Below are 24,812 nucleotides of genomic sequence, written 5' to 3' on the forward strand. Positions count from 1 at the left end.
TGTCCACACAAAATAGAATTCCGAAATGCGGACACAAGTAAAATCAGTGACATTGCTTAGAGCGAACATTCGATTGTGGCGAAGGAAGAAACGTAAGCTTTGAGTTTTATATGCTGACGCTTGATTATCGACACGCTTTTCTGCGCTTTTTGATCTCAGCTCTCAGTAAAAAGTGCAGCAATGTGACAGCAGCAGCAAAACCAAAACAACAACAACAATGGCGACTCAACAAAAGCAAAGCACAGCAAAGCGAATTTCTGCCACATAAAAAAACAGCCCGAAGATGCCAAACATTTTGTGCAGCTAAAATATATGTGTAATGTGAGTTGAAGTCGTAGTCGAAGGCAGAATCTAAGGCTAAGGCTGAGGCTGTGGAAAGTGGAAAGTGGAGGCAAGCTGTGTAGACCAGGCTGTGGCCGCCTCTTTGCCGTTTGACAGTCATTTTCCAATAACTTCATTTTTCCGTTGTTGAGCAGAGATTGTGTTGCAGATTGGATGCAACAACAACAGCATCAGCAACAGCAGCAGCAACGACGGCAGCTGGCAGCAGATAAGCACAGAGACCAAAACCAGACCTCGTGCTGTGGCTGACTCAACAGCAACAACAACAACAACAACAGCAGCAGAAGAAAATGCATTGCATTGATAAGTAAAATCAGGTCAGTGCGGTGCGGGGGCGTATACGTAATATAAAAAGTATACTCGTTTGTTTGTTGAGAACATTTTCATTCTTTTGTCTGATTTTTATCTCTCTCTCTCTCTCTCTCTCTCTCTCTCTCTCATTCTTTATACATATTTCCTGAACTGCCAAAAATCGACTCCTTTTGAATTCAATTGCAATTCTATGTGCGAACAATCCTTTTGAAAGTTTTACATTATTTATGTGCTAAATGCGCAAATGTTTTATTAAGTTATTTTGAATATTTCATGCACTTGCCCTTAAATCGATGACCATGATAATTTTCATGGCATTTGGGCACTCATCTTAATGCTGGTCAAGTTTAAAAATGTTTAATTGATTTTAAACAAGATAAATATAAAGCATGGACAACAATATAAAGTAAATTAATGAATAATGAATAACATATTGAACAACGAGCGAGCAATTAACACACAATTTTCGTTATTATCACAATGGGAGTATTATTTGTATCGCTGCGATTCGAGGATTCACCCATTTTTTTGTATTTACTCAAATACATATAAAATATGCATATATAGCTGTTAAGCATTTGAATAATTTGTATGTAGTTTTCAAAATGGCTCGGTCCATTAATAAGCAATTAATTGTGCTCTGTTCTGTTCTGTTTTTCTGTTTTTTTTCCCCCCAGCATGTTCTCTGTTTTCATTTCAATTTGTCACACTCGATATGAATGCCTTTTGTATTATGGATTGTGAGAGATCGTTGGACTAATTGAAGCGTAAACATTTCAATGGCTTTCGATGCTTGCATTGCGTTTCGTCTGGCTGTGCAAATTGTTAATAAACAATACACGCGCGCGTGCCGCGCATAAAACGCATTAAATAATTATGCAACAAAAACGTTATGCCTTCCACCTGCCACCCAGCCACCCACTGCCACCCACTGCCACAGACTGCTGCTAAATTGCATTACATGCGTTAATCAAATGTCAACCAGCCAACCTACCCAGAGGGGGGTGGAGGGGAGTGAAATACAGCGAGATTGCTCGCTGGGATTGTGTGTGTTTAAAACTCCATCAATATTCAGATATTTAAATTAATAATGCGCACATTATCAGCGACAGTCGACAGAGAAAAAAAAATCGGTTAAAACCTATACAATTAAAGCGTTACCTGCCACACGGCAGCAACAACCATTTTATTTTTTTGCCGCGACGCTGATTACACTTCCGCTTTGGGAATCGCGTCGTGTATCGGACACGGCGTTAGCACGCTGCATTAATGAATTAATTGTTCCACCGGATATTTCAAACATTTTAGATTTGTGGTTTTTAATTTCCTGCAACATAATCGCAAAACGATTTCAGCATTTGCAGAATGCAATATTAATTATAGGGTATGTTGCTTCTATCAATTCGTTTGCTGCTCTCAATTTCATGTGGATTTTACAGTAGCATATTCGAGTGTCGACTTGCAGACTGCTTTTGATTCCTTCTTCTTTTTGTCAACTAAAATTATATTTACATGTTAAACATTTTGTGGTTTTAGCTCTTTGGCAGCCTGACTTTAAATGCCAACAACAACGGCAGACAAACCAAAAAAAAAGGAACGCAAAAAAAAAACTAACAGCAACTCAAACATTATGACAATGGCCCAGCTGCCAAATGACTGACATGTCACCTACTTTACTATGTACATACGAGTATGCATGTGAATTGTTTTAGTGGTTAAATTAGCCTAAGTGCATTTAATGTCAACGAAGTATGTTAGTTTCGAATTTTTTTGCAAATGGCAACGATAAATTCATATATGTATAAACAAGTAAGATAGCTAAATAGCTGAAAGCTAAAAACTGAATAAAAGCAAAATATTGTGGTATTTTTTCAACTAAACTAAAATGATATACCACAAAATACCAATATTGGTATAATGGTATGGTACTACACTCAATATGTAGTACAGAGTGCAAAATATACCAGATTCTCAGCCAAAGCAAAAAAGACCCCTAGTAAATAGTCATTTTTGCCCATACAAAAGTATTTTATTAAAAACTTCGACAATTTTTATCTATTCGCAATCAAAGTTTCAGGAATAACAAAGACTATAGTCATTATTCTATATACCAAAGCTTTACGCTTGTTATTCGATTTTTGTCAATTTGCAGGGGCGGAAGTGGGCGTGGCAAAAATTTGAAACACATTTGATCTGCGTGCAAACATAACAAATGCTGTCGAAAAAAAACTTTAGCTCCATCTGTTATAGTCTCCGAGATCTAGGTGTTCATACGGACAAACGGACAGACAAACAGACAGACAGACGGACAGACGGATATGGCTAGATCGTCTTGGCTGTTGATACTGATCAGGGTCGGAGATGCCTCCTTCTACCTGTTACACACATTTCGTGCCGGCACAAAGTTATAATACCCTTCTATCCTATGGGTAGCGGGTATTAAAATAAAAATAATGAGATATTTATAAAACTTTGAAATAAATAGTAAAACGTGCTATTTTAAAGTACAAATTGAAAATAGAATGGTAATATTATTATATTATATTTAAAAAAAAAATGGAAACAAAAATGTTAATAACATATTATACATATATTATATTTTAAAAAAAATATATAGATAATAATTATGTAAATATGTATAGTATGTTATAGTAAAATGTTTACAAAAGAAAATAATCAAGAAATGCAATTTATTTCTATAGTCAAAGAGGTATCGAAAATTAATAATGCAAATTAAATTTAAATGTGTTAATACGTAAATAAAATTTGAAAATTTATATACAATGCATGTTCTACATATAATTAGCATTCAAATTTATTTTATTTTGAGTAGAGGTATTTTAAAATTGAGTATTATAATAACATATAAATAATTGGTTAAAAAGTTAATATAATTTGCTAAATTGTACTACTTCAGCACAACTTAAAACCAAATTTATTTTACTTTAAGTTGCATGAATTTACAAAGTGAAAGAGATATTTTGCAATGAAATATTATAAATTCAAATTAATGACTATAAAAGTGTTAATAAAATTAGCAAATATTTATACAATTCATGCTCTAAAATTAAAATCTTTCTGCAATGCAGAGCTAAATTCACATACTTTAAGCAATGAGTAAACTATTAAAAATTATCTTTTGCAGCAGTTGCAATTCATTGGGCTTATCTGACAGCTCATTTTCAATTGGTTTGCCAGCGAAATGAAGTCTTCCTTCTATGGCTATGTTTGGACAGTTTGTGTTGCTGCTGGAGCTGTCATTGGCTCATGTGGACTATTTAAGGAGATAGTTACTTTAAGATCCTTAGCAGTCACTTGGCAACCACATGCTCAATGCTACATGCAACTAAACTAACGAATCTGCCCCTTGGCAACCTGCTTAAGTCTCTCCATCTCAGTTGTTTTTGTTGTTTCTGTATCTGTTGTTGTTGTTGTTGTCTGTGCAGTGAGGCCACAAAACATATTTCCGTTTCATTTACTGGCCAAAAAAAAAAAAAAAAAAGGAAAAGGTAAAGTGAAATAAGTGAAAAACGCAGGCGAAAACAACAACAAACTGATGATGGCCAAAAAAAATACACACACACACACACACACACACACAGAAACACAAGCAACTCCATAAACAGGCGACCCAAGTAAAAATTGCTTGTAACCTATTTGGCAGCAATTTCATCGAAGCCCAGAAATTTGCTGGACCACAAAAATTTCGCCATCGCTGGAACTTTCCTTCTTTTTGGTGTTTTCTTCTTCTTCTTCTTCTGCTGTCAGGACTTTTGCATGTTGTCTCCACTTGGCTCTGCTTTGCTAGTTGGCCAAAAAATAGTAAAAAAAAAAAAAAGAAAATGTTAGCTAGCTTAAAATGCAAGCCGTGGCTACTTCATTTTCTGCTTTATATTTTGTAGTTTTCAGGCCTGGCAGCCGATGCAGAACGTAACCCACAAAGCAGCACAGTTTTTGGCACTGTCCAGACCATATCTCTGCCTCCCTTTGCGTCTCAGCTCCCTCTTCGTTCGACAAGATAAACAGCATTTTAGGCAAAGGTCTCGCTGAGCTTTCTCTCTCTCTCTCCCTCTCCCTCTTTCTCTCTCTCTCTATCTCACTCAACATATATACTGTATTTGTGTGTGTGTAGACGACTCTACGACTATCCAAAAATTCCACACATACGCCAACTTCAATACCAAATTTGTTGTTGTTTCCCTACACTTGCTTTTATCGCGACTACTCTCAATCTCTTCTGCTTCTTCTTCTTCTCCGCTGTTGTCATTCCCATTTCGCATATCGCTGCGGCCTCTTCCGTATAACGACTATATGTTCATTGACCGCAGTTCCAGAGTCCCATGCAAGCAAAATTTTCATTCGTTTTCATTCGCAATTTTTTTTGTGTTTTTATACCCTATAGGTAGCATAGGGTAGAAGGTTTTATAACTTTGTGCTTACAAGAAATGTAACAAGCAGATGGAGTCATTTTCGACCCCATAAAGTATATATATTCCTGATCAGCATCAACAGCCGAGATAATATAGCCATGTGCGTCTGTCTGCCTGTCCGTCCGTATGGATACCCAAGTCTCAGAAAGTATAAGAGATAGAGATATATTTGTTTTCGACGGAACTTCTTATGTTTGATCAAGTTTGCGCCAACAACTCAAAAAAATCTAATAGCAAGTGTATTTTTGAAGCAAAAGTCACGATTTTTGGTATTTTTAATTCCAGAAAATATCTATCTATAACAATTGTAGGAGTCTTTTTAAAAAATACTTTTGTTTGGCAAAAAATGCCAATAGCAATCGGGTCTTAGTTGCTTTGGCAGAAAATCTGGTAAATTGTGTACTCTATGGTATATTATTAATCAATATACCAATATACCACATATATCCCAGTATATTTTAGTATTTTTATATAATAATTTGATATATTTGATAAATAATACCGCACTGATTTGCTGTTATTCCAAAAAGGTATAGGGTATCTCACAGTCGAGTACACTCGTTTTCTTACATGTTTGATTTTTTTGTTGCTTTTATCTTTTGCTAGTTGGTGAAGCATAAAAATGCATTGAAAGTATGGTTAGTATTATATGGATTATAGCTCGCGTTTAGTTCAATGAGTTTGTGGAACAACCGGATAGTTGCCAGCTATGTATATGTAGATACAAATGCTTTAATCGAATTTTGGCTTTCAATAGCATTATAATTGAGATATGCTGATTGTGTGCAAAATGCATTTAAGAACGATTGTTGGGATTTTTTAATGCAATCCGCAATATTTATTTACACATATTTCTGTAACAAAGATTTATTTTATGTAAATTTATTTTTTTAAATCAAAGTAATACAATGCAACTAATTGAACACAGAATAATAATATTATTTACTATAATACGCTTTGCGCTTTAGCTGAGTTAAAAATCCGTTTGTTTTTGCTGTAAATCCAAATGTAAATTTAATCAAAGTTATTTAATATGCTTTGAAAGTGTTTTCACTGCAGAAAACATTTTAATAAAATTTGATTACAATGGCAACAAACGAAATATTTAAATGACTTGGCATTTTTAGACATTATTAATTATAATTATTAATAGCTAAAAAACTATCATAAGCAAACCATTTTAATGGCACCCTTTTAATTATATCGTATTATTTTGTAAATTGTGAATAAATGTAATAGATTTACTCAATCTAATGGTCATTCCTGTTGAGGTTTTACGGCGCATTAATGAACTGCCAAAATGGGAAGACGGTGAAGGAAAGGGAAAGAGGAGAACAACAAGTATACGACATGCTTGCCAAGCTGCCACAAAAGGCAATGCCACAAGTCGACTCGAAATCGTTTATCTTGCAAACGGAGCAAGTAATAAATAACTTTGAAATGACCGCAACAGTTCATATATATTTAGAGAGCGGAGCGTTTTCATAGATTTTTGCCTGGCGATCCATTTTTCTGGTCGCCGATTTTCCATGGAAGTCAGTTGAGTTGAGTTGAGCTGAGCAAAATGAAAGATGGAAAATGAAAGAGAGAAGTCGCTTGAGTGCTGGAGGGGATTGCCCAAGTGTTAATAGCTCATAAATATTTGAAAATGTTTAGCATTTTCGAGAGAAGCTGTCTTCAAATCCCAGGCAAAAGCCTTTCCTTTCTCCACTGTGGTGTGTGTGTGTGTGTGCGGTCATAAATGGCGAGGACATCCCTTAAGTGTGACATAATATCTGAAATATTTTGTGCAAAGTTATACACAAAAGGCGGAAAAGCAAAGACTACACTATGAGGGAGAGCAGAGCAGAGCGTAGGAGCCACAGGAGCAGCCACATGTGCTTGCCTTGCATGCCATTTAATTTTGCAAAATGTTTGTTTGATGTCCTTAATAGGCTTAGAGACGCTCTCACGCTCCCTTGCTGTTTCCATCTCCCTCTCTCACTCTTCTCCACTCCTGCACTATCTGGCTCGCTTGCACTGCTGCGTTACCTTCATGGTTTGACAAAAATATTCTGAAATATTCAAAAGTTGGGCGTTCGGCCAAGTTTTCTGCCAGATTCTCAAGTCCTGGCTCTCAAGTCTCAGCATGGCTGGCTAAGAAAGCTGCAAGTCAAACACAAGTTTCACAATTTTTTACATATTTCACTTGATAATGCCACCAGTCGCTGTCGCAGTCGCAGTAGCAATCGCAGTCGTACTCTCCAAGTTCTGTGTCCTTGCACAGTTCTCAGTTGCAAACACACATCCTTGATTTCTTTTTTTTTTTTTGCAGTTTTTGTGGGTGGGCTTCAATTGCATTTACCTTTGCCACAGCGAGCTGCTTAAAAATGTCATCGCTCTTGCTCTTTCAGCTCTGGTTATGCTTCGGAAACTTTGCACATTGAGGTTGTCGAAAGTTTGTCTATTCATTAACCTAAATACCAGCACATGCCAGGCAGGCAGGCACTGACGGGGTTAGGCTCAACGTCCACGTTCACGATTAAGTTTTAGAAGCTAATTTGCATATTTGAGTGACATAGACACTTAAATGGATGGAGAGAGAGAAAGAGAGGTAAAAAACATATGCTTGCACATCTTTTATGCCAATGACTTTCGCTTTTGTTTTCTCCTCTTGGCCAGGCCAAGTTATCATTGTCAGCTTTTAGTTTTGGCTCAATCTTCTTCAGCGCTTAGCAATTTGAGAGATGACAAGAATTAGAAACGGAACAACCAACTTAATGCTAATGCCTTTAGTTTAAGCTCTCGCCTGCTTCTCTCCAGCTACATGCACAAAAGCAGCTCCAAAGTATTCTAAAACACGTCTCTTTGCAGTTTCAACAAACAAGCCCACTTGACTCCCAAAAGCATGCCAAACAAATTTCATACACAATCCCCTAAAGATCTCATCGTTTAGTGAGCGTATGCTCGGTGTGTTCTGCTTAAGTCCTGGCAGCTGCCCCTCACTTTAAATATTGCATTATTTGGGCAATGAAAGAAGAAACTCCCCAACCCCAAACCAAATACAAAGAAGCCGACAAACTGACAACATCATTGCAATGAGCTGTCTTAACAAGCCCCAAACAAAAAGTAGGTTGAGTACTTGTTTAACTGGCAACACTATAATTTATTATTCAGCGTAATTTGTTGCTATGCTCAGTAGTCAAACTGATAGCTAAATATTCCCAGCTGATATTATTTATCGGCTAAATTCAGCTCATGCTAAATTTAAGATTTAAGAAATTTAATAACCAGAGTTAGAGAGCAACAGGTTAATATAAATTTAAAATTATTTATAGACAAATATAAATGTCATTTTTCTGAATCTAAATACAATTGACCAAATTTAAGCTGGTATTCTTTAAAAATGCTTTGCTCTTCTCTCTCATTCCATATTTTATATGGGCTTTGAACTTACAAGTTGTTTTAAACAAGTGAATATATAACAACGATTTAATAGCTTAACGCAAACACACGAGTTGTTATTATTTTCTTTATTTCAATGTTAAATTTTGGTGAGCAATTGTCAGCATTATAACTTATACTATTTAAGAATCAATATAAAAAAAACAAATGCATGACTAAACAACGATTTAACTTGCAAGTGACCACCTCAATTTTAAAAAAAATAGTGGTTAAACAAATGCAAGATTATCGTTATAATCAACATTAGTTCGTTAATTTAAAAATAGTAATGAAAATCGATAAAACTGGTTTAATAAATTATTTAAGAAGTCAAAAAAAAATATTTAATAAAGCTAAACTGCAAAGTCATGAATGAATGAATATACATTTAAAAAAAAAACTAGATTCCAAAATATTCTCTCAATTCATAAAGTCAACATTTTAAGTTATTGTTAAACGAAATTTAAAGTCTTCCGCCTAGACATATTTATACACACATGTGGTAGGTAACATACATGAATGTGTGTATTTGTGTGGAGTTTCCATTAGTAATCGTGGCATTATCTAATCAACTGTTATCGCCACATCATGCATGACTGTTGCCATTTGATGGCAGACAGCACCGCAAATCAAATACGCCCAATTAAACAGCGCTCATTTTAAAGGCAGTCGACGGCGGGTTTTCTATTCACGTTTTTCTCTATTCTTTTTATTTTCTAATTATTTTTACAGGCAGAAAGTGAAATGGAAAAATTGAAAGCACCCGGAAAATTCCCAAATAGATTGTGTGAAATCAGCGCTAACCAATTTCAAATCAATCACAAAATCGGCCCCAATACAAAAGCTTCTCTCTCGCTCACACTTTCGTTTTCTCTGCGGTTTTCCCTTGCCTCTCTTTTCATTCACTCGGCAAAGAAATCGAGCGTTTAATCGAGCGTAATGATTGCGTTTATCTGTGGTCCAAGTTTTGGTATTACATTTTCTTTTATATGTTTTATTTTTTCACTTGATTTTTTTTTGTTTGTGTTACAACGTGTGCCTGAAAAATGTGTTAAATTAAGCGCTCATTATTTTAAGTGTGTGTATGAGGATGGGAAATAAAGCAATTGTATCTAATAGATGTGTCAACGTCAGTTCACAAGTTGAGAAAAAAAAAGCAGGACAAAAGTTAAAGCCAAATGACCAAAGAAACTTAAGTTTTTTGGCCAGAGTTTTTGGCCCATGGGCAAGGGACATTAATGAACACATGTTCACAAAACATTAAAATTAAATGTGCTGCTCATTAAAAATTAAAACATGTGCAAAGCACACAGGCCACAAAAACACGCTACACAGCAAATGTTGCATGCCACATAGAGGGGGAACCCTTTCACTTCCAAAAACAACATCATTCATTCGAGTATCCCAAGTTGCTGTCTGCGTTTGCGTCATACAACAATAATAATGAAGCATTTACGTTAAATGTCAAAAAGGGTTTTCATCAACGTTTTTCTGTGACCCATCGGGTCGATCTGTTTGGCCAAGGGCTGCTGATAAAGCCAAAGTGTTTGGTCACTCAGTCAGTCAGTCGGTGAAGAGGAACAGGAAAAGGGACAGTTGAGGTATCTGTAAAACAAAAGCCGCCCATTGACTAAATAACTGACTGACAGACGGAGTGACAGAGCGGCTGACTAACGGCTGACATGAACATGGGCACAAGTTCAATTCAATTTTTGGGCCATGTTTTTGGCATTTCCATATATGCAAATGAATACCGTAAAATCAGACAGACAGACAGACAGACACACGGAGAGACAGAGAGTTCGGGTAAACACAAATACAGGAGGTCGAAATATGCCTCGATTGCGCAGCATGTTATAAACAGAAGAAACTTAAAAGTGATTAGGTGAAAATGATGAAAATTTGAACATTAATGAAACCTAGGGTTAAGCTAAAATTGATTTAAATATTTCACATCAATTGCAAAAGGTGAAAAATCGAAATGTATTTGGAGTTAAATATTTGTAGCATACTTTTGCGGGCAGCTACCCGATGAATGCCGGATATGCGAAATAATCGAATAGTCATAGATTGATGGGCATTGAATTTTAGGCAAACATTATCGCAGCTAAATGATATGCAGCTGATGAAAAGCTAAACAGACTGCAACAGAGCTGTAGAGATAGAAAGAGTGCGATGGATAGATAGACAGATAGATAGAGAGAGAGAGGGAGTTAAAAGCAGCGGTCGGTAATACAAATGAGCATACGCAATGCGGCAAACAAAAGTCAACACACAGGATACACAGCCGCACACATAGAGGAGAGGAGAGGAGAGGGAAGGGAGTGGGAAAGGGAAGGACAAGGCACGCATAGAGTAGAAGGACATCCGGTCTTGCCACTAGCGACGACAAATGTCATCAAGCAGTCCAAATAATAATAAAATATACACTTAAGCCTCGTTTTGTGTGTGCTTTCGTCCGCTCGTCCGCTCCACTCACATGTGCGCTGTATCCGTCTGCGTGTGTCCGCCCCCCTCCCTTCCTTCCCTACTCCTTCGTCTGTTGTCCCTATGCGTATGTGTGGATTTAAATAAAACGGAAATTTATTTCGACAAATGGCATTTACTTGCAACGGATGTGCCACCATTACACTGACACGGAAAGGCTACACTTGCCACTTGCCTCTATTTCAACTCAGTTTTAAGACTCAACGTCAACCGTGCGCAAATTTAAAATGAATATAGGTGAGGAGCTGAAGGCGTTTGTCATCAGCCAACATCAACGAATCAAGTGTTACTCTTACATAACCAAGTGATCGGTTTTCTTAACATACATAATCTTTTCAATTGCAATTCAGTTATATTAAGCTAAACTAATTTGAACTGCTTACTGTTATTTTAATGCATATTTGTATCAATTTATCAATAATCAACTGCGATTTAAATGCGTTTATTTTTTATTTTCTAAGCCTATATTACTTTCAATTACAATCTACAATCTACAACATTTTAAATTAGAAATACTATTTGACAGCAATTACGAATTGAAGAAATGCAATCGACATTTTAATTTAATAATTTATATTTTATATTCTATGACAAGATTTCTTTAATATTTACTAGATCTACAAAATTTTAATATAGAAATCAATTCATTTTTATAGCAATTACAAAGTTGAGTAATTTTTATACCCACTTCCAATATACAAAAAAAAAAAAAACAACGTGTTAAAATCAGGAATAAAATCTTTATTTAAAATTGTATGATGTGAAAATTTAACGAAGAAAGTTTATTCTTCAATCAAGATCGAAATTCTGCAAAAAAAATCTAAATTGGTCAATCTTGAAATTCAAGATAATAATCTTGCTTTTTCAATTTATTACTAACAAAATACAAAATAATAAAATTACAGTTCAAGTGTAGTTAATTGTTTTATGAAATTGAATGTTTTCAACAACGGACCATTTTATATTGATTCCTAACAAAAGCTATTTTAATGTTTTAAGTACGAACATTTCTATTTATGAAATTTTCTATACTTTCAATCTCCTCAATTTTTTTTCTATATTGAATATACATATTTACATATTTTAAGATACACAGAAGACTGTTAGGTTTTCTAATCACGTGTTAAATATGTTCTTATGATATTATATAAGTATGAGGTTTGACCTGAATGCGTTTTCGCTAAAACATATTGATATGGGTCTTTTTTGCTGTACTGGTTCAGCTATTTAAAAAATCGTAAATAAAAATATTAATGTGATAGAAACATATTTCAATTCAATATTAACACACATCAACTACACTTTAAATTCAATCGAAATTTTCATTCTTTAATACATTCATTTTAAATCTTTCATTAAGATAACTTCAAGATCAACTTCAGAACTCGCAAGCTCTACGGAATTCAGCATACTTTTATTAGTTAGAGAATGTTACATTGCTGATGCTGATGCTGATGGGACGCAGTAGCAATCCCAGCATGACGACTACTGGCTCGACTTACTGACTGTCTCACTGTCTGAGTGAATGCCTTCATCGTGAATAAGTGGGATAATGGGTCAGGCTAAGCCACAAGCATCCAAGTAGCTGTGATGTCCTCCCCCTCCCTTCTCTCACATACACACACACCCCCTGCTACTACTCTCTCCCTACGGAAACGGAAACCCTCACGCAGAGCACACACACACACACACAAAGGCTCGCGCGACAGTTGTGTTGTATGATAAATTGTATAAGATATTGCTGTAGATTTTTACATACGACTGCGAGTACGATTGTGAGTGCGATTGCCAGAGTGTGAGTGTGAGTGCGAGTGTGAGTGTGAGTATATTCAGAAAGGCACCGAATGGGGCCTTATTATGGCCGGGGCATTTAGCATTCATGAGATAATAAAAACGAACCCAAAAAGCCACTGGACAACAACAAATGATTTGGGCCAACGGCTGTCTCTCTTCTCTTTTGCACACTAAATGTGTTTCAGCGTGTGTTTTTAAAGCGCGCCACATTGCGTATACGCAATATTGTTGGGCAAGTGAAAGTCAGTGCATCGCCTCAAGCTGTTGATAATTTCGGGTTCCACATAAACACACACACATACACAGTCACACACATACACACACAAACACACACACACAGACAGACATACGCACATGTTTATTATGATTTTTCGTAGGAATTTTCACTTTGATCCATTTGCCGAACGTGCAGATTGTTTGTTCGCCTTTGGTTTTCTGATTTTTATTTTATTTTTATTAAAAAACAAAATGTTTTATACGCACTCTCTCTCTCTCTTTCTCTCTCTCTCTCTTTCTCCCCTTTTAAGCTGACTTTAATGCCAGAACTCACAAAAAAGGGTTAGCTGCGGTGTGTGTCCATGGTTTCTATTTCCTTGGCATGAAAAAAAAACAACATAGATTGCTATCTAGCTGCGAGAATTCCCCCTGCGAAAAGTCAATTGAGATAACCACAAAAAAAAATTACAAATTTGACAGGTAACAAAAGGCAAATGGTCTGCAGGTAATTATGATCCCCAATTAGGCACTAAATGCGGCATTTTAATTTAAAGTGAATTTAATATCTTTAATTTTCTTTTTGATAAGTGTGCGGATAAGTTTAACAATTTGTATACTTATGAGTGGGTAGAGGAAACTGAGATGCTTTTAAAAACATTTTTATTTAGAAATTAAATTTATCTAGAACAGTAAAATAGCGAGTATTATCCGCTACCCATTTCGATTATGAGCAGAACAGTGCGGTATTATTTCTAAAATAAATTAATATACTACAAAAATACTAAAATATGCCGAAGGCTGTATTCTATATACTTTTATAGTTGTTCTCCTTAAAATATACCAAAATGATATACCACAAAAATACTGAAATGTACCGAGTGTTGTATTTGGTATACTTTTATAGTTGTTGTTCTTAAAACATACAGAATGAATATACCAAAAATACTGAAATGTACCGAAGGTTGTATTTGGTATATTTTTATAGTTATTATTCTTGAAATATACCTAATTAATATACCAAAAATACTAAAATATACCGAAGGTAGTGTTTGGTGTACTTTTATTGTTATTGTTCTTAAAATATACAGAATTAATATACCACAAAAATACTGAAATATACCAAAGGCTGTATTTGGTATACTTTTATATTTATTCTTCTTAAAACATACCGAATGAATATACCAAAAATACTAAAATATACCGAAGGCTGTATTTGGTATACTGATATACATAGAACTGTATTGAAAATATACCATACGTTAAAAAATATATTAGATTGTCAGCCAAAGCAGCTGAAACCCTGTTGCAATACCTAAAATAAGTTTCAAAATAATTTTCTTTTACTTAACATATTAAACATAAATTGATTTTTAATGATTAATTAATTTTATATTAATCATATTTAAATAATCTCTTTACTATTATAAATCTTTACAATATTCGAGATTTTTTCTACAACTTTCTAGATTAAGCGAAATCAATTTTTAATAAATAATTCATTTCTTACTAACTCACATATAAATGTTATATTTATTAACATAAATGAATTATTAGCAAACAATTAATTTATTATAAACTCACATTGAAATACTACTTTACTATTATTAAGAAGCTCTACAATAACCTCGATATTTTCTATCACTTTCCATATTAAGTATACGACACCATTATTCAAATTGCTCCATAATTTCTCCCCGCACTTTAAAACTGCGACTCATTTGTGGAACAACGTCAGTGATAATTCAATTATGAAACATCATTATCAGCGGACCGTCTGTGTAGACCATAAACGCATTACCGAGGTGCTAATGAAGAGTTATGCAGATGGTTTCCAAGCCAAGACAGACTCTAGACTTCAATAATAAAAGTGGCGCCTATAAAAGTGATGTTGTTGTTGCTGCTGTTGTTGCTGCTGCTGCTTCTACTGGGCCATTAGCATAACCAAAGCGGACTTCAAACAAGCCGCGACTCCTTTTGCAGTCCATTAAAAAGTGCAGGGAGAACACACATAGATGTGTGTGTGTGTGTTTATAGAGAAAACTGGTTTGAGTTGAATGTGGTCAAGGTAAAGAAGGCATTGAGGGACTTTGGAGTAACTGCAGCAACTTCTGCAATGAGTCGACTGAATTATTAATTAACCTCAAACAATTAAAAGTGAAATGCTTAAAAATTTTCGCATAATTACATGCGAGTTAAGAGAGAGAGCGAGACTTTGCACGCTGTGAGAAATGGGTAACTGGAACTGTTAACTGGGGACCGGTGAAATATTTAAAAGTGCTATTAAAGAGCATGAAATTAATTCGCTGGCCAAAGGATAAGGCTTGGCGAACATGGGCCCGCAGGATGGGCCGATAAACAATGTAGATTGTAATTAACTTGACCATTTTGCGCAGGTGGAAGGAGTTGGAGTTGGAATTGGAGTTGGAGTTGGAGCTGGAGTCGAAGTACGAGCTGAAGTTCTGGCTTAATTGCATGCACAAAATGCGCAAGCACAGGACATGGGCTATCCAGTAAAATGTACGAGCGAATGAACGAAAGAGTGCATGACTGAATGAATGACTGAATGAATGAATGACATTCATTTTCGTGCTCTCCACTGGGCTGTGCCTTTGCCTTTTGTTGCACTTCCGTTTGCCACAGCGGAAGAAGGTGCCCGATAAGAGCAGCAATGATGTGAGGAGGGGGAGGAGTGAGGAGTGAGGAATGGGGGCTAGGACAACACAGTTAACAACGAGAACGCAATTGGGGCGCACTCGAATTTCATAAAGCATTCGCAATGAAAATAATTAAAATGCGTCGAACGTTCAAAATCAAGCAGCATGGAAATTTAATTGTATTGATGGGGCGCAGAATCCCCCTCCCTCCTTCCTCCCCCTTCTTATCCCTCAGCACAGCAAAGTAGTTGATAACGAATGGTTTACAATTGCATTGGGGCGATAAATGAGTTTTCTACCAGGTGACAAGCACTGAATGCAAACAAAATGCCTTAAATCGAATGCAATATGCAAACGTTGAATAATTGCAATGCAACACACAAGGCAAAAGACAGAAAACAGAAGACACAAGGGATCGATGAAAACAATTTCATCTTAAGAGGGTCACACTCACACATACCCAGGCCAAGTCTTTGAAGCACTACTAACCCAGTTAACAGTTGAGCAAACAGGTTAATGGAACACCTTCATTAATGTTAATCTATAGAAAAAACATCCAAGAAATTTCTTGGCATTTCAACAAAGAATTTCGCTTAGTAAATCAGCTGACATTCTATTTAAATATTCATTTAAGCAGAAGATATTTTTTTTTTATTTTTTCGGAGTACAGAAATTAAAGCAGCTTAGTATTTCCCTTTACAAATGTATTTTATAAAACCTAAAAAAAATGGTAAGTTATTTTATAATATTAATATATTTCGAAGGATATATATTGCAAGAAAATAAATCATTTTATTTGATGTGATGTGATGTGATGTGATAAGATGAATTTATTGATGAAGCTTCTAGTTTTGTGTAAATGAATTATTTGAATTCGTCTATTATTTTAGAAAGAATATTAATTTAAAAACTTGTTAAACTTAATTAATATTATTCTTTAGAAAAATCTATAGAAAAAATATCAGAGAAATTTCTTGGCATTTTAAAAAAGAAATTCGCTGAGTAAATCAATTGGAATTTTATTTTTAAGCGTCATTTTAAATAAATGAGTTTGTATTATTAGTAAAGATAGTATTAAGATGTCTTCTCTAAATTAATCTGAATATTTTCGATGAATATATTTTTGTACAATTTTTAAGATCGCAGTATTAATATTAATCTATATAAAAATATCAAAATAAATTGCTTGGCACTTAAGTTTTAATATGAATTTAAATACTATTTCTAAATATTAATATTTGCATTACATGCATTTTTGTATAACACTTACAAAACACTTACAAGCATGGATTAACGCCAATGTGAAATGCATTCTAATCTTTAAAATCAATGTAGATAAATATATCATTTATCAATTTCAATCTTTGAGAAATATATGAATGTAAAAAATTATATTAAATGTGTGAGTCCTTAAGCTATTCTTTCTCATCAAAGATATTTTTTCATAGTTTTAGAAATTAAACAAAATTGCCTTCTGAGACTTATGAGCTTCAAGAGCTTCACTTAAAATCGTCTAGACTATTGTTAATATATATAGTATGTATATATATAGTAAAAATATCACAGAATTTGCAAGAAAGAAATTTACAGAGATAATTTGCAGCCATTTAATTTGAAATACACGCTATTTTTACATTTGTTAAAGATAATATAAAACATAGTATTATCAACATTAAATACCATAGCCCTTTTTACACTTTAAAAAGTAATTTAACAACTCGCGGCACTTTTAAGCGGCTGAGTATGACTTAAAATGGGTTGGGAAATTGTTGAATACATTTTTAATGTATTTTTCTTACTATTTCTTTCAGCTGCTTTACTTGATTCTTTTTTTGCATATGTAAAATTTCCATAGTCAATGGGCGAGCATATAACCCAAGGCCACAGCAATTCCACTACAGTAAACACACACACACACATATATATATATATATATATATATATATATATACACATTTAAGTACACCCACATATAAACACACACAGAGAGAGAGTGGAAACCCGCAGCTGTCATTGCCAATACAAAATAAGTATAAAAAGAAAAATACTGTAAAAAAAAAAGTGAAATAAATAAGAATAATAATAATAAGAGGCGTGCACCTTTAACAAGACGACATGAGGCAACAACGCTGCGTTGTGGCAGCGACAATCAAACATTTATTTTTTATCAATCACAAAATAAACATTCAACTCGACTTTATGTGGCAGGTGTGAGGATGTGTGTGTGTGTGTGCTAGTGTGTGTGGGAGATGAGGTGGCATGTGGCATGTGGCAGCCACTGGGCGTGCCACAATGCTGGCATATTTTACACTTCTGCTTTCAATGCAAACAATTTTTTTATTACAATATTATTGCTGTAGGCATTACATATGTCTGCACCTCCCCCTCCCCCTCCCCCTCGCTGCTCCTCTTCACTCACTTCTTTGTCAAAGGAAAATGTATAAAGTGGAAATGTTTGTACGCGAAAGAAAGAGAGAGTATGAAATGTATTCGTATTTTAATCTGCATCGCATTCAACGTAATTGAAATGAAAGCAACGCCATTTCACGTTTTGCTGTCTATAAAAATAAATAAATACAACATAGATTCTATTTTTATGATTTGTTTGACAAGCGCCATAAGAACAAGACCCAACAAGAATTTTCCCTCCACTTCCAGCGTTCTTCGTTCTTCGTTTTTCGTTCACCGCAACCGGAGTCCAAACAAATTTTTTCCCATCTTTTGCCATTTTTCACGACGCAAAATGGCGTTGACAAAAAGCATACAAAAGAAAATAAAAATGTAAGTAAATATGTTGCTGGCAACATAAGCACAATAAATGAGCACAAAAATCAATTGACAATTTATTGTTTGAGGCATAAAAAATGAGCACAAGACTCGGGCAATGGAATGTCTGGCTGGCACCGGCCAAAAAATCTATATTAAATTACGAGCAAGCTTACAAAATGGTCAAATAATAATCATAAAATACAAGCAACAATTTTCAAATTGGTCATGACAGACTAGCAGATGCTCTTAAGGAGAAGTTAATATTATTACCAATTAATATTAATTCAATTATTAATGGTTAAATATTGCTAATTTGAATGTATCAAATCGAATACCCATAAATTCAAAAAAATGTTGCATACTTTTGGGTGTCAAGTTTCTGCAGAATATATTGCTTCCAAATACAAATAATTGGCTTCATTTGACCCGACATAATTTACAATTTTTGTGCAATTATTTGTTGTTATTAATTATGCTAATATTTGCACAATTGTTATGTCTTCTGCCTGCAGCAATTGCATCGCTTTTAATGGCTGTAGAGTATAATGCAAAAGGAAATAACGCAATCTATGACATACAAGCAAACACATAAGTAGCATGTCCTTATATTTATTTGTGTGTACACTGAAAAAAAAGAACAGTTTCTAAAATCAAGAACATTCGTGCCTTGAGTTCTTTCATTCTTAGTTAAATTAGTCAAACCATTCCTTCAAATGCATCGAAAATCAATGATACTAAAGAGTGATTAACTGAATGACTCAATTAAAGGTAGTTAAATAATAAAAAAAATATTAAAAAGAAATATAAAAATATATTGTAACTTTTTTTATCTTTTAATAAGATTTGTAGTCTTAAATTATATCTTAAAACTATACGATTTTTTCCTTTTATTAATAATATCTTAAACTTATATCAAATGTTCTTGAAATCAAGTTGTGTTTTCCATCTTTAAGATTTTCATGTTTTTGACGCACTTTTTAGACAAAAATTAATTGTACTAAGACCAAAATCTTGACTATAGAACATTTTGTTCAGTGTTCATATATGCAGTGATAAAAATATAGATGTTTCAGTATCGCATTTGGCTTTTTTTGTGACCATTGTTGATGGTTGTTGTTGTTGTTGTTGCGCTCAATTGCCTTTAAATTGTCCCGAGTGTTAAGTGGCGCACGTTAAAAAAAAACATTTAACGTTTTTATTTACGCTTAAAATGGGCAAAAAGCCTTCATCGAATACATCGAACGAGGGGCGAATCGACTGGCAAACGAAAGTGCTTTGTCCCGACCATGGCATAGATACAATACGAATAGCAACAACAACAAAAAAGTATAAAAAGCATATAAAAAAAAAAAGATATACGAATGCGTATCAGAAGCATAGGAAAGAACGGAAATTAAAGTAAAATATGACATACGAATTCGAAGTTTGCTTGGGCAAAAGAATCAAAAGAAAGCGAACGTGAGCGGAATAGAGGAAAAGAGGAAAAGCATAAAGCAAAATGAAAACACTAAAGGAAAAACTAGAATAATGAAACCTTAACATTTGAGCATTGAAACTTTCTGATGTAATATTCTTAAAAAAAATATTTTCGTAAGAAATGAAAACGCACAAAGTTGTTTTAAAATGAGAGCTAACAAAAATGATGCTTGAGGTATTTTGCCAGTTGTTATATGAAATCGAAAAAGAGGCAAAATTCATGTTTTAAAGAAGAGCGAAATATCAAGAAAGGTTTAAATATTGAAAATTTAGTTAAATAATACTTATTTATTCATATTAAAATGCACATATCATAAGCTTATATGACTTTATTAAACAAGTTAGGAATAAAGTTTATAGAGCCTAAGGCCTTAAGTATAATATAAGTTTTAAAGTTGAAAATTATAATTTACGAAGAATCTTTTAACAATTTCAGAATGCCTTTAATAAAATACATTTTTCTAAACTTAGAATAACATTTCTGAATCATCAGCAAAACAAATGTATCCAATATTTGTATTAGTTTGAAAATAAATAATCTAAAAAGAAACACATTTATTAAACACTTTGATAATTAATTTCTTGCATTTTTGTTTAACAATTTTATAAAAAAAATCCTTCATTTTACTTTTAAATTATATAAACACATTTCTATTGAAAATCATAGAAAAATTTCATCTTCACTAAAATGTATGTGGAACTTTCTTAAAAACTTGTTTTTCATAACTTTACTTTTTGTTTATAATTTTTAATATTTATTCTATAAATGCTAAATTTCTATTTAAATGTTAAATTCACTTTTCTTCACTAAAATTAAAGTGGAACTTTTTTTAAAAATTTGTGTTTTTATAATTTTGCATTAAATTAAAGTGTAACTTTCTCTAAAATTTGTTTCTTACCTTTAACTTTACCTTTTCTTTATAATTTCTAGTCAATGACTTTAGTAGCTAGCTCTCTCTTCTTTTAGTTATTATATTATTTTGTATAATAATTAAACACGTAAAGAAATATAATTTCTAATATTTAGATTATAAATGCTAAATTTCTATTTAAATTTCAAATACAATTTTCTTGGCTAAAATTATAGTGGAACTTTTTTAAAAATTGGTGTTTCATAATTTTGCATTCGCAAAAATTAAAGTGTTACTTTCTTTTATTTATGATTTCTAATATATATACTATAACTACCAAATTTCTATTTAAATTTCAAATAAAATTTTCTTCACTAAAATGAAAGTGGAACATTTTTCAGTAATTTCTAATGACTGCCGTTGTTAATTACTTACCAACAGTGCGTTGTAGTTTGCAACAGTAATATGTTGAAATGCTGTCAGTCTGAATAATCTTGCATCTTTCGAATAGCCTCGTAACAAATTCAAATCAAAGTGAAAAGAATAAAAGGAGAAGAACATGCAACGTGGATTAATCTCAGCGATCTGTGATCTGATGCAGCAGACGATGATTCATCGTGCCGCGCACTCTACAACCGCCCAGCAGACACGCCCCCAATCCCAATCCCAGTCACAACCCAAAAAAGAGATACTGCCCGAAGATTCGTGTTTGGTGCATTTGCCAATCGAGTTCAAGCTGCATCGCTTGGAACACGGACCCGACACGCTCGTCTCGCTCAAGCGGAAGGAGGCATCGCTCTACCTCCGTCAACTGATGGCGCTGCGACGTCTGGAGGCGGCAGCGGCGCAGCTCTACAAGGAGCAGCTGGTGCGTGGCTTCTGTCATCTGTATACGGGACAGGAGGCGTGTGCGGTGGGCGTGTGTGCAGCGCTGCGGCCACACGATAATCTAATTGCCGGCTATCGCATCCATGGCTGGGCCTACTTACATGGCGGCCTCTCGGCTCAAGCCGTGCTCGCCGAGCTGACGGGCCGGGCGAGCGGTTGTGCTCGGGGCAAGGGCGGCTCGATGCACATGTATGCTCGGCATTTCTATGGCGGCCATGGGATTGTGGGTGCCCAGATACCGCTTGGCGCTGGCATTGCGCTGGCCAGCAAATACCAACAGCTGGATGCCGTGTGTGTGGCGCTGTATGGGGACGGGGCTGCCAATCAGGGGCAGCTATTCGAGTCCTTCAACATGGCTCAGTTGTGGAAATTGCCCGTGGTGTTTGTCTGCGAGAACAACAACTATGGCATGGGCACCAGCAGTTGGCGTGCGTCCAGCAATACCAACAATTATACGCGTGGCGATTACCTGCCCGGCATTTGGGCTGATGGCCAGGATGTGCTCGCTGTGCGCAGCGCCATCGAGTTTGCCATCGGCTATGCCCTCCAACGGGGTCCATTAATTGTCGAGCTCTGCACGTATCGTTATGCGGGCCACTCCATGTCCGACTGCGACTCGGTCTATCGCAGTCGCGACGAAGTGCAGGAGGTGCGACGTCGCCACGATGCCGTCGAACGTTTCCAGCGACTGTGCGTCGACCAGCAGCTGCTCAATGCTGAGCAGCTTCAGGAGATTGCGTTGGAGGTGCGTCGCGAAATGGAAATTGCCGTCAAGGCTGCGAAAAGCGATGAAGAGTTGCCCTTGACACATCTCTGGAGCGATGTCTATGCGGACAATGCGTTGCAGGGCAAGATTCGAGGTGTGCTTGGCCAGCAGTTGGAACACTTGCGAACGACTCCGGGAAGAGAAAAGCCAACAAATTGTGTACCTACAAAAGTTTCTCTAAACACATAAACTTGACTAAATTACGTGATTATTTTACAATGTGGACTAAAGTATAGAAGTATAGCAATAAAATACAATTGTAGAAGTCAACCTAATTAGTTGATTCTATTAACAAGTGATTAAAGTGAAAGTGTCAAATATTAAAATATTCAAGTTTTTAAAACAACTACAAAGACTTACACATACAAATAAATAAGTTACGAAATGTATCTGTATATTTTAATAAGCGATTTAAGTAAAGCAAAAAGTATAAATACATTTTGACAGAATTGAATAAATTGGAGACTCAGTTTAACCAGAAAACATTTCCATAAACTTCTTTAACGTATGACACATTTAAATGCATTAATTAGACACGTTTTTAACTGCACTAAACTGAGCAAAATAATGATACTTCTTGGAGTTGGAGGAGGTCACTAGTCATAACCTCCATTAGGATTCGCTTGCTGTGGCTCTGTTTTATTTATGCTAAATGATCAGCGGCAGCTGCTTATGTCTACGTTTTATTTGCCAAGCAAAACGAAAACAATAATTTAGCTTGGGGAAGTCGGAGTGGGGGAGCTAAAGCACAAACTGCTGTGCAAGCACAAAAATATCATCAAGTGGGCGCAGAAAGCAACAAAAAAAGAAAGGGGTAAACAGGAAACGGAAGTACGCACACACACACGCGCAGACATGGGGCCACTCACACACAGCCCCACACAAGCAAGTCTAGAAGAAGCCAAACCTCATTTGCCTTTGCGCTCACGTTTTCTGCAAATATATGCCAAAAACCAGCATGCAATACATTTTTTTGTTTGTTTGGCTGACGCCGCCTGCAAGTATGCTACACAGTCTTTTGGTTGCCACAGTTGCTCAACAAGCTACCCGCCGCTGGGTGGCGCTTTTTAAACAAAGATTACAAATCACAAGCAGCTCTCGTTCTCGTTCTGCCTGCCGCCTTTCTACTTGGCTTTAAGAGTGAGAGTGTTTAGATTGCAAAACACACATATTTATTTTCTCTTGACATTTATGGGGCTTTTCCCATTTCTATTGATATTCAGCCATTTGGGTCAATCAAGCGAACGTACTTTTTTTTTTGGTCCAAGAACTTACCTAACCTCAAAAATAAAATGTACGCCGGGCAAAGCATGTTAAACACTGCAATTCCTTATGCACTCATGTGTGTGTAAAAAACGGAATGGGAGTGTCCCGCTTAAGCCGGAAATAAGATATCACACACGACTAAATGCATAACGCATCCGGCTTCCAATCTCACACCTGTCGTTGTTCCATGGAAATGTGGAATGGCAATTTCCGTTTAACTGAAATCAATCCCAGCAAAAATAATTTTGATGCTTGCCCATATAAATGATAAGGTGGCAAGTGGGCAGTTTGTTTGTTTTAAAAAACAGAATGCTTATATTTGCTAGGCCAGCGATCCATAGAAAATCGTACTTATTATGGGTAACAATAGTGTGTGTGGATTGTTGTTGTTGTTGTTGATGCTCTTATGAGTGAGGGATATCATCATCATGATATAAGCAAGCCGCCTTTCATATTTTTTTAAACGCATTTACTTCCTATTCTGGTTGTTGCGTGCCATGTCCTTGGGGAAGGAACGCACTGGCGGCGTACGGATGCGACGTGCCTCGCGTGAACGATTACGCACCACCTTGGAGTGGATTGCGCACGAGACGCAGTAGTGGAGCTTCGCGTACAGTTTAGGCAGCACATAGGTGTCCCAGATGCTGGCCTCGCTGATGTCACGGACGGCGGCAGCCTCAACGATGTTGCGGATGACAAACTTCTTGATTGCCTTATCCTTAGGCACACAGCGGGCGCAGTTGGTGCAACGCACGGGCTTCACATGGCCACGGTTGTGCTTGTTACGTCCTCCATTACGGCGCTTCTTCGTCATTTTGGCAGCTGCATAATGTTGAATGAGCAATTGTTAGCCATTGTGGCACTTGCTAGCATTTCGATGGCATTTATATTTACCTTATTTAATTATTAAAAATCCACGAAGCGAAATCCGCGTGTTCACGCCAGGCGAAACTTATGCGAAAAGGGTGTTACCAGCAGCAAATTTTTTACAGCTGCAACACTGTGTTGAGACGGAGGTATTGCCAACGTACACGAAACAAATTCAGAGTTGCTTACTGCGCTGCGTTCGGCGTGCGCAACTGTTACAGAGCGGTGGCAAACAATTTAATAAAATCCATTTAATAAATCAAATGATAAT

The 24,812-nt window shown here is 35.6% G+C and overlaps 2 protein-coding genes across 2 annotated transcripts; one reads left to right on the top strand and one right to left on the bottom strand.

Moving 5' to 3' along the window:
- The first annotated feature begins 21,189 nt into the window (after nt 1-21,189).
- On the top strand, nt 21,190-22,678 carry LOC132798646 (pyruvate dehydrogenase E1 component subunit alpha, mitochondrial-like). The gene has a single exon (XM_060810584.1). The coding sequence runs from the start codon at nt 21,314-21,316 to the stop codon at nt 22,595-22,597; it is 1,284 nt and encodes a 427-aa protein (XP_060666567.1). The 5' UTR covers nt 21,190-21,313; the 3' UTR covers nt 22,598-22,678.
- Nucleotides 22,679-23,961: 1,283 nt separating this feature from the next.
- Nucleotides 23,962-24,697, bottom strand: LOC132798821 (small ribosomal subunit protein eS26). Its single transcript, XM_060810808.1, has 2 exons — nt 24,569-24,697; nt 23,962-24,496 (listed from the first exon to the last, which is right to left on the bottom strand). Exon 2 carries the CDS (start codon nt 24,486-24,488, stop codon nt 24,144-24,146), a length of 345 nt encoding a protein of 114 aa, XP_060666791.1. The 5' UTR covers nt 24,489-24,496; nt 24,569-24,697; the 3' UTR covers nt 23,962-24,143.
- Nucleotides 24,698-24,812: the final 115 nt, after the last annotated feature.

Source organism: Drosophila nasuta, chromosome 2L (assembly GCF_023558535.2).
Source record: "Drosophila nasuta strain 15112-1781.00 chromosome 2L, ASM2355853v1, whole genome shotgun sequence".
Lineage (NCBI taxonomy): Eukaryota > Metazoa > Arthropoda > Insecta > Diptera > Drosophilidae > Drosophila > Drosophila nasuta.

Coding starts and splice junctions, on each gene's coding strand:
- LOC132798646 (XM_060810584.1), top strand. CDS start 21,314: ATGCAACGTGGATTAATCTCAGCGATCTGTGATCTGATGCAGCAGACG.
- LOC132798821 (XM_060810808.1), bottom strand. CDS start 24,488: ATGACGAAGAAGCGCCGTAATGGAGGACGTAACAAGCACAACCGTGGC.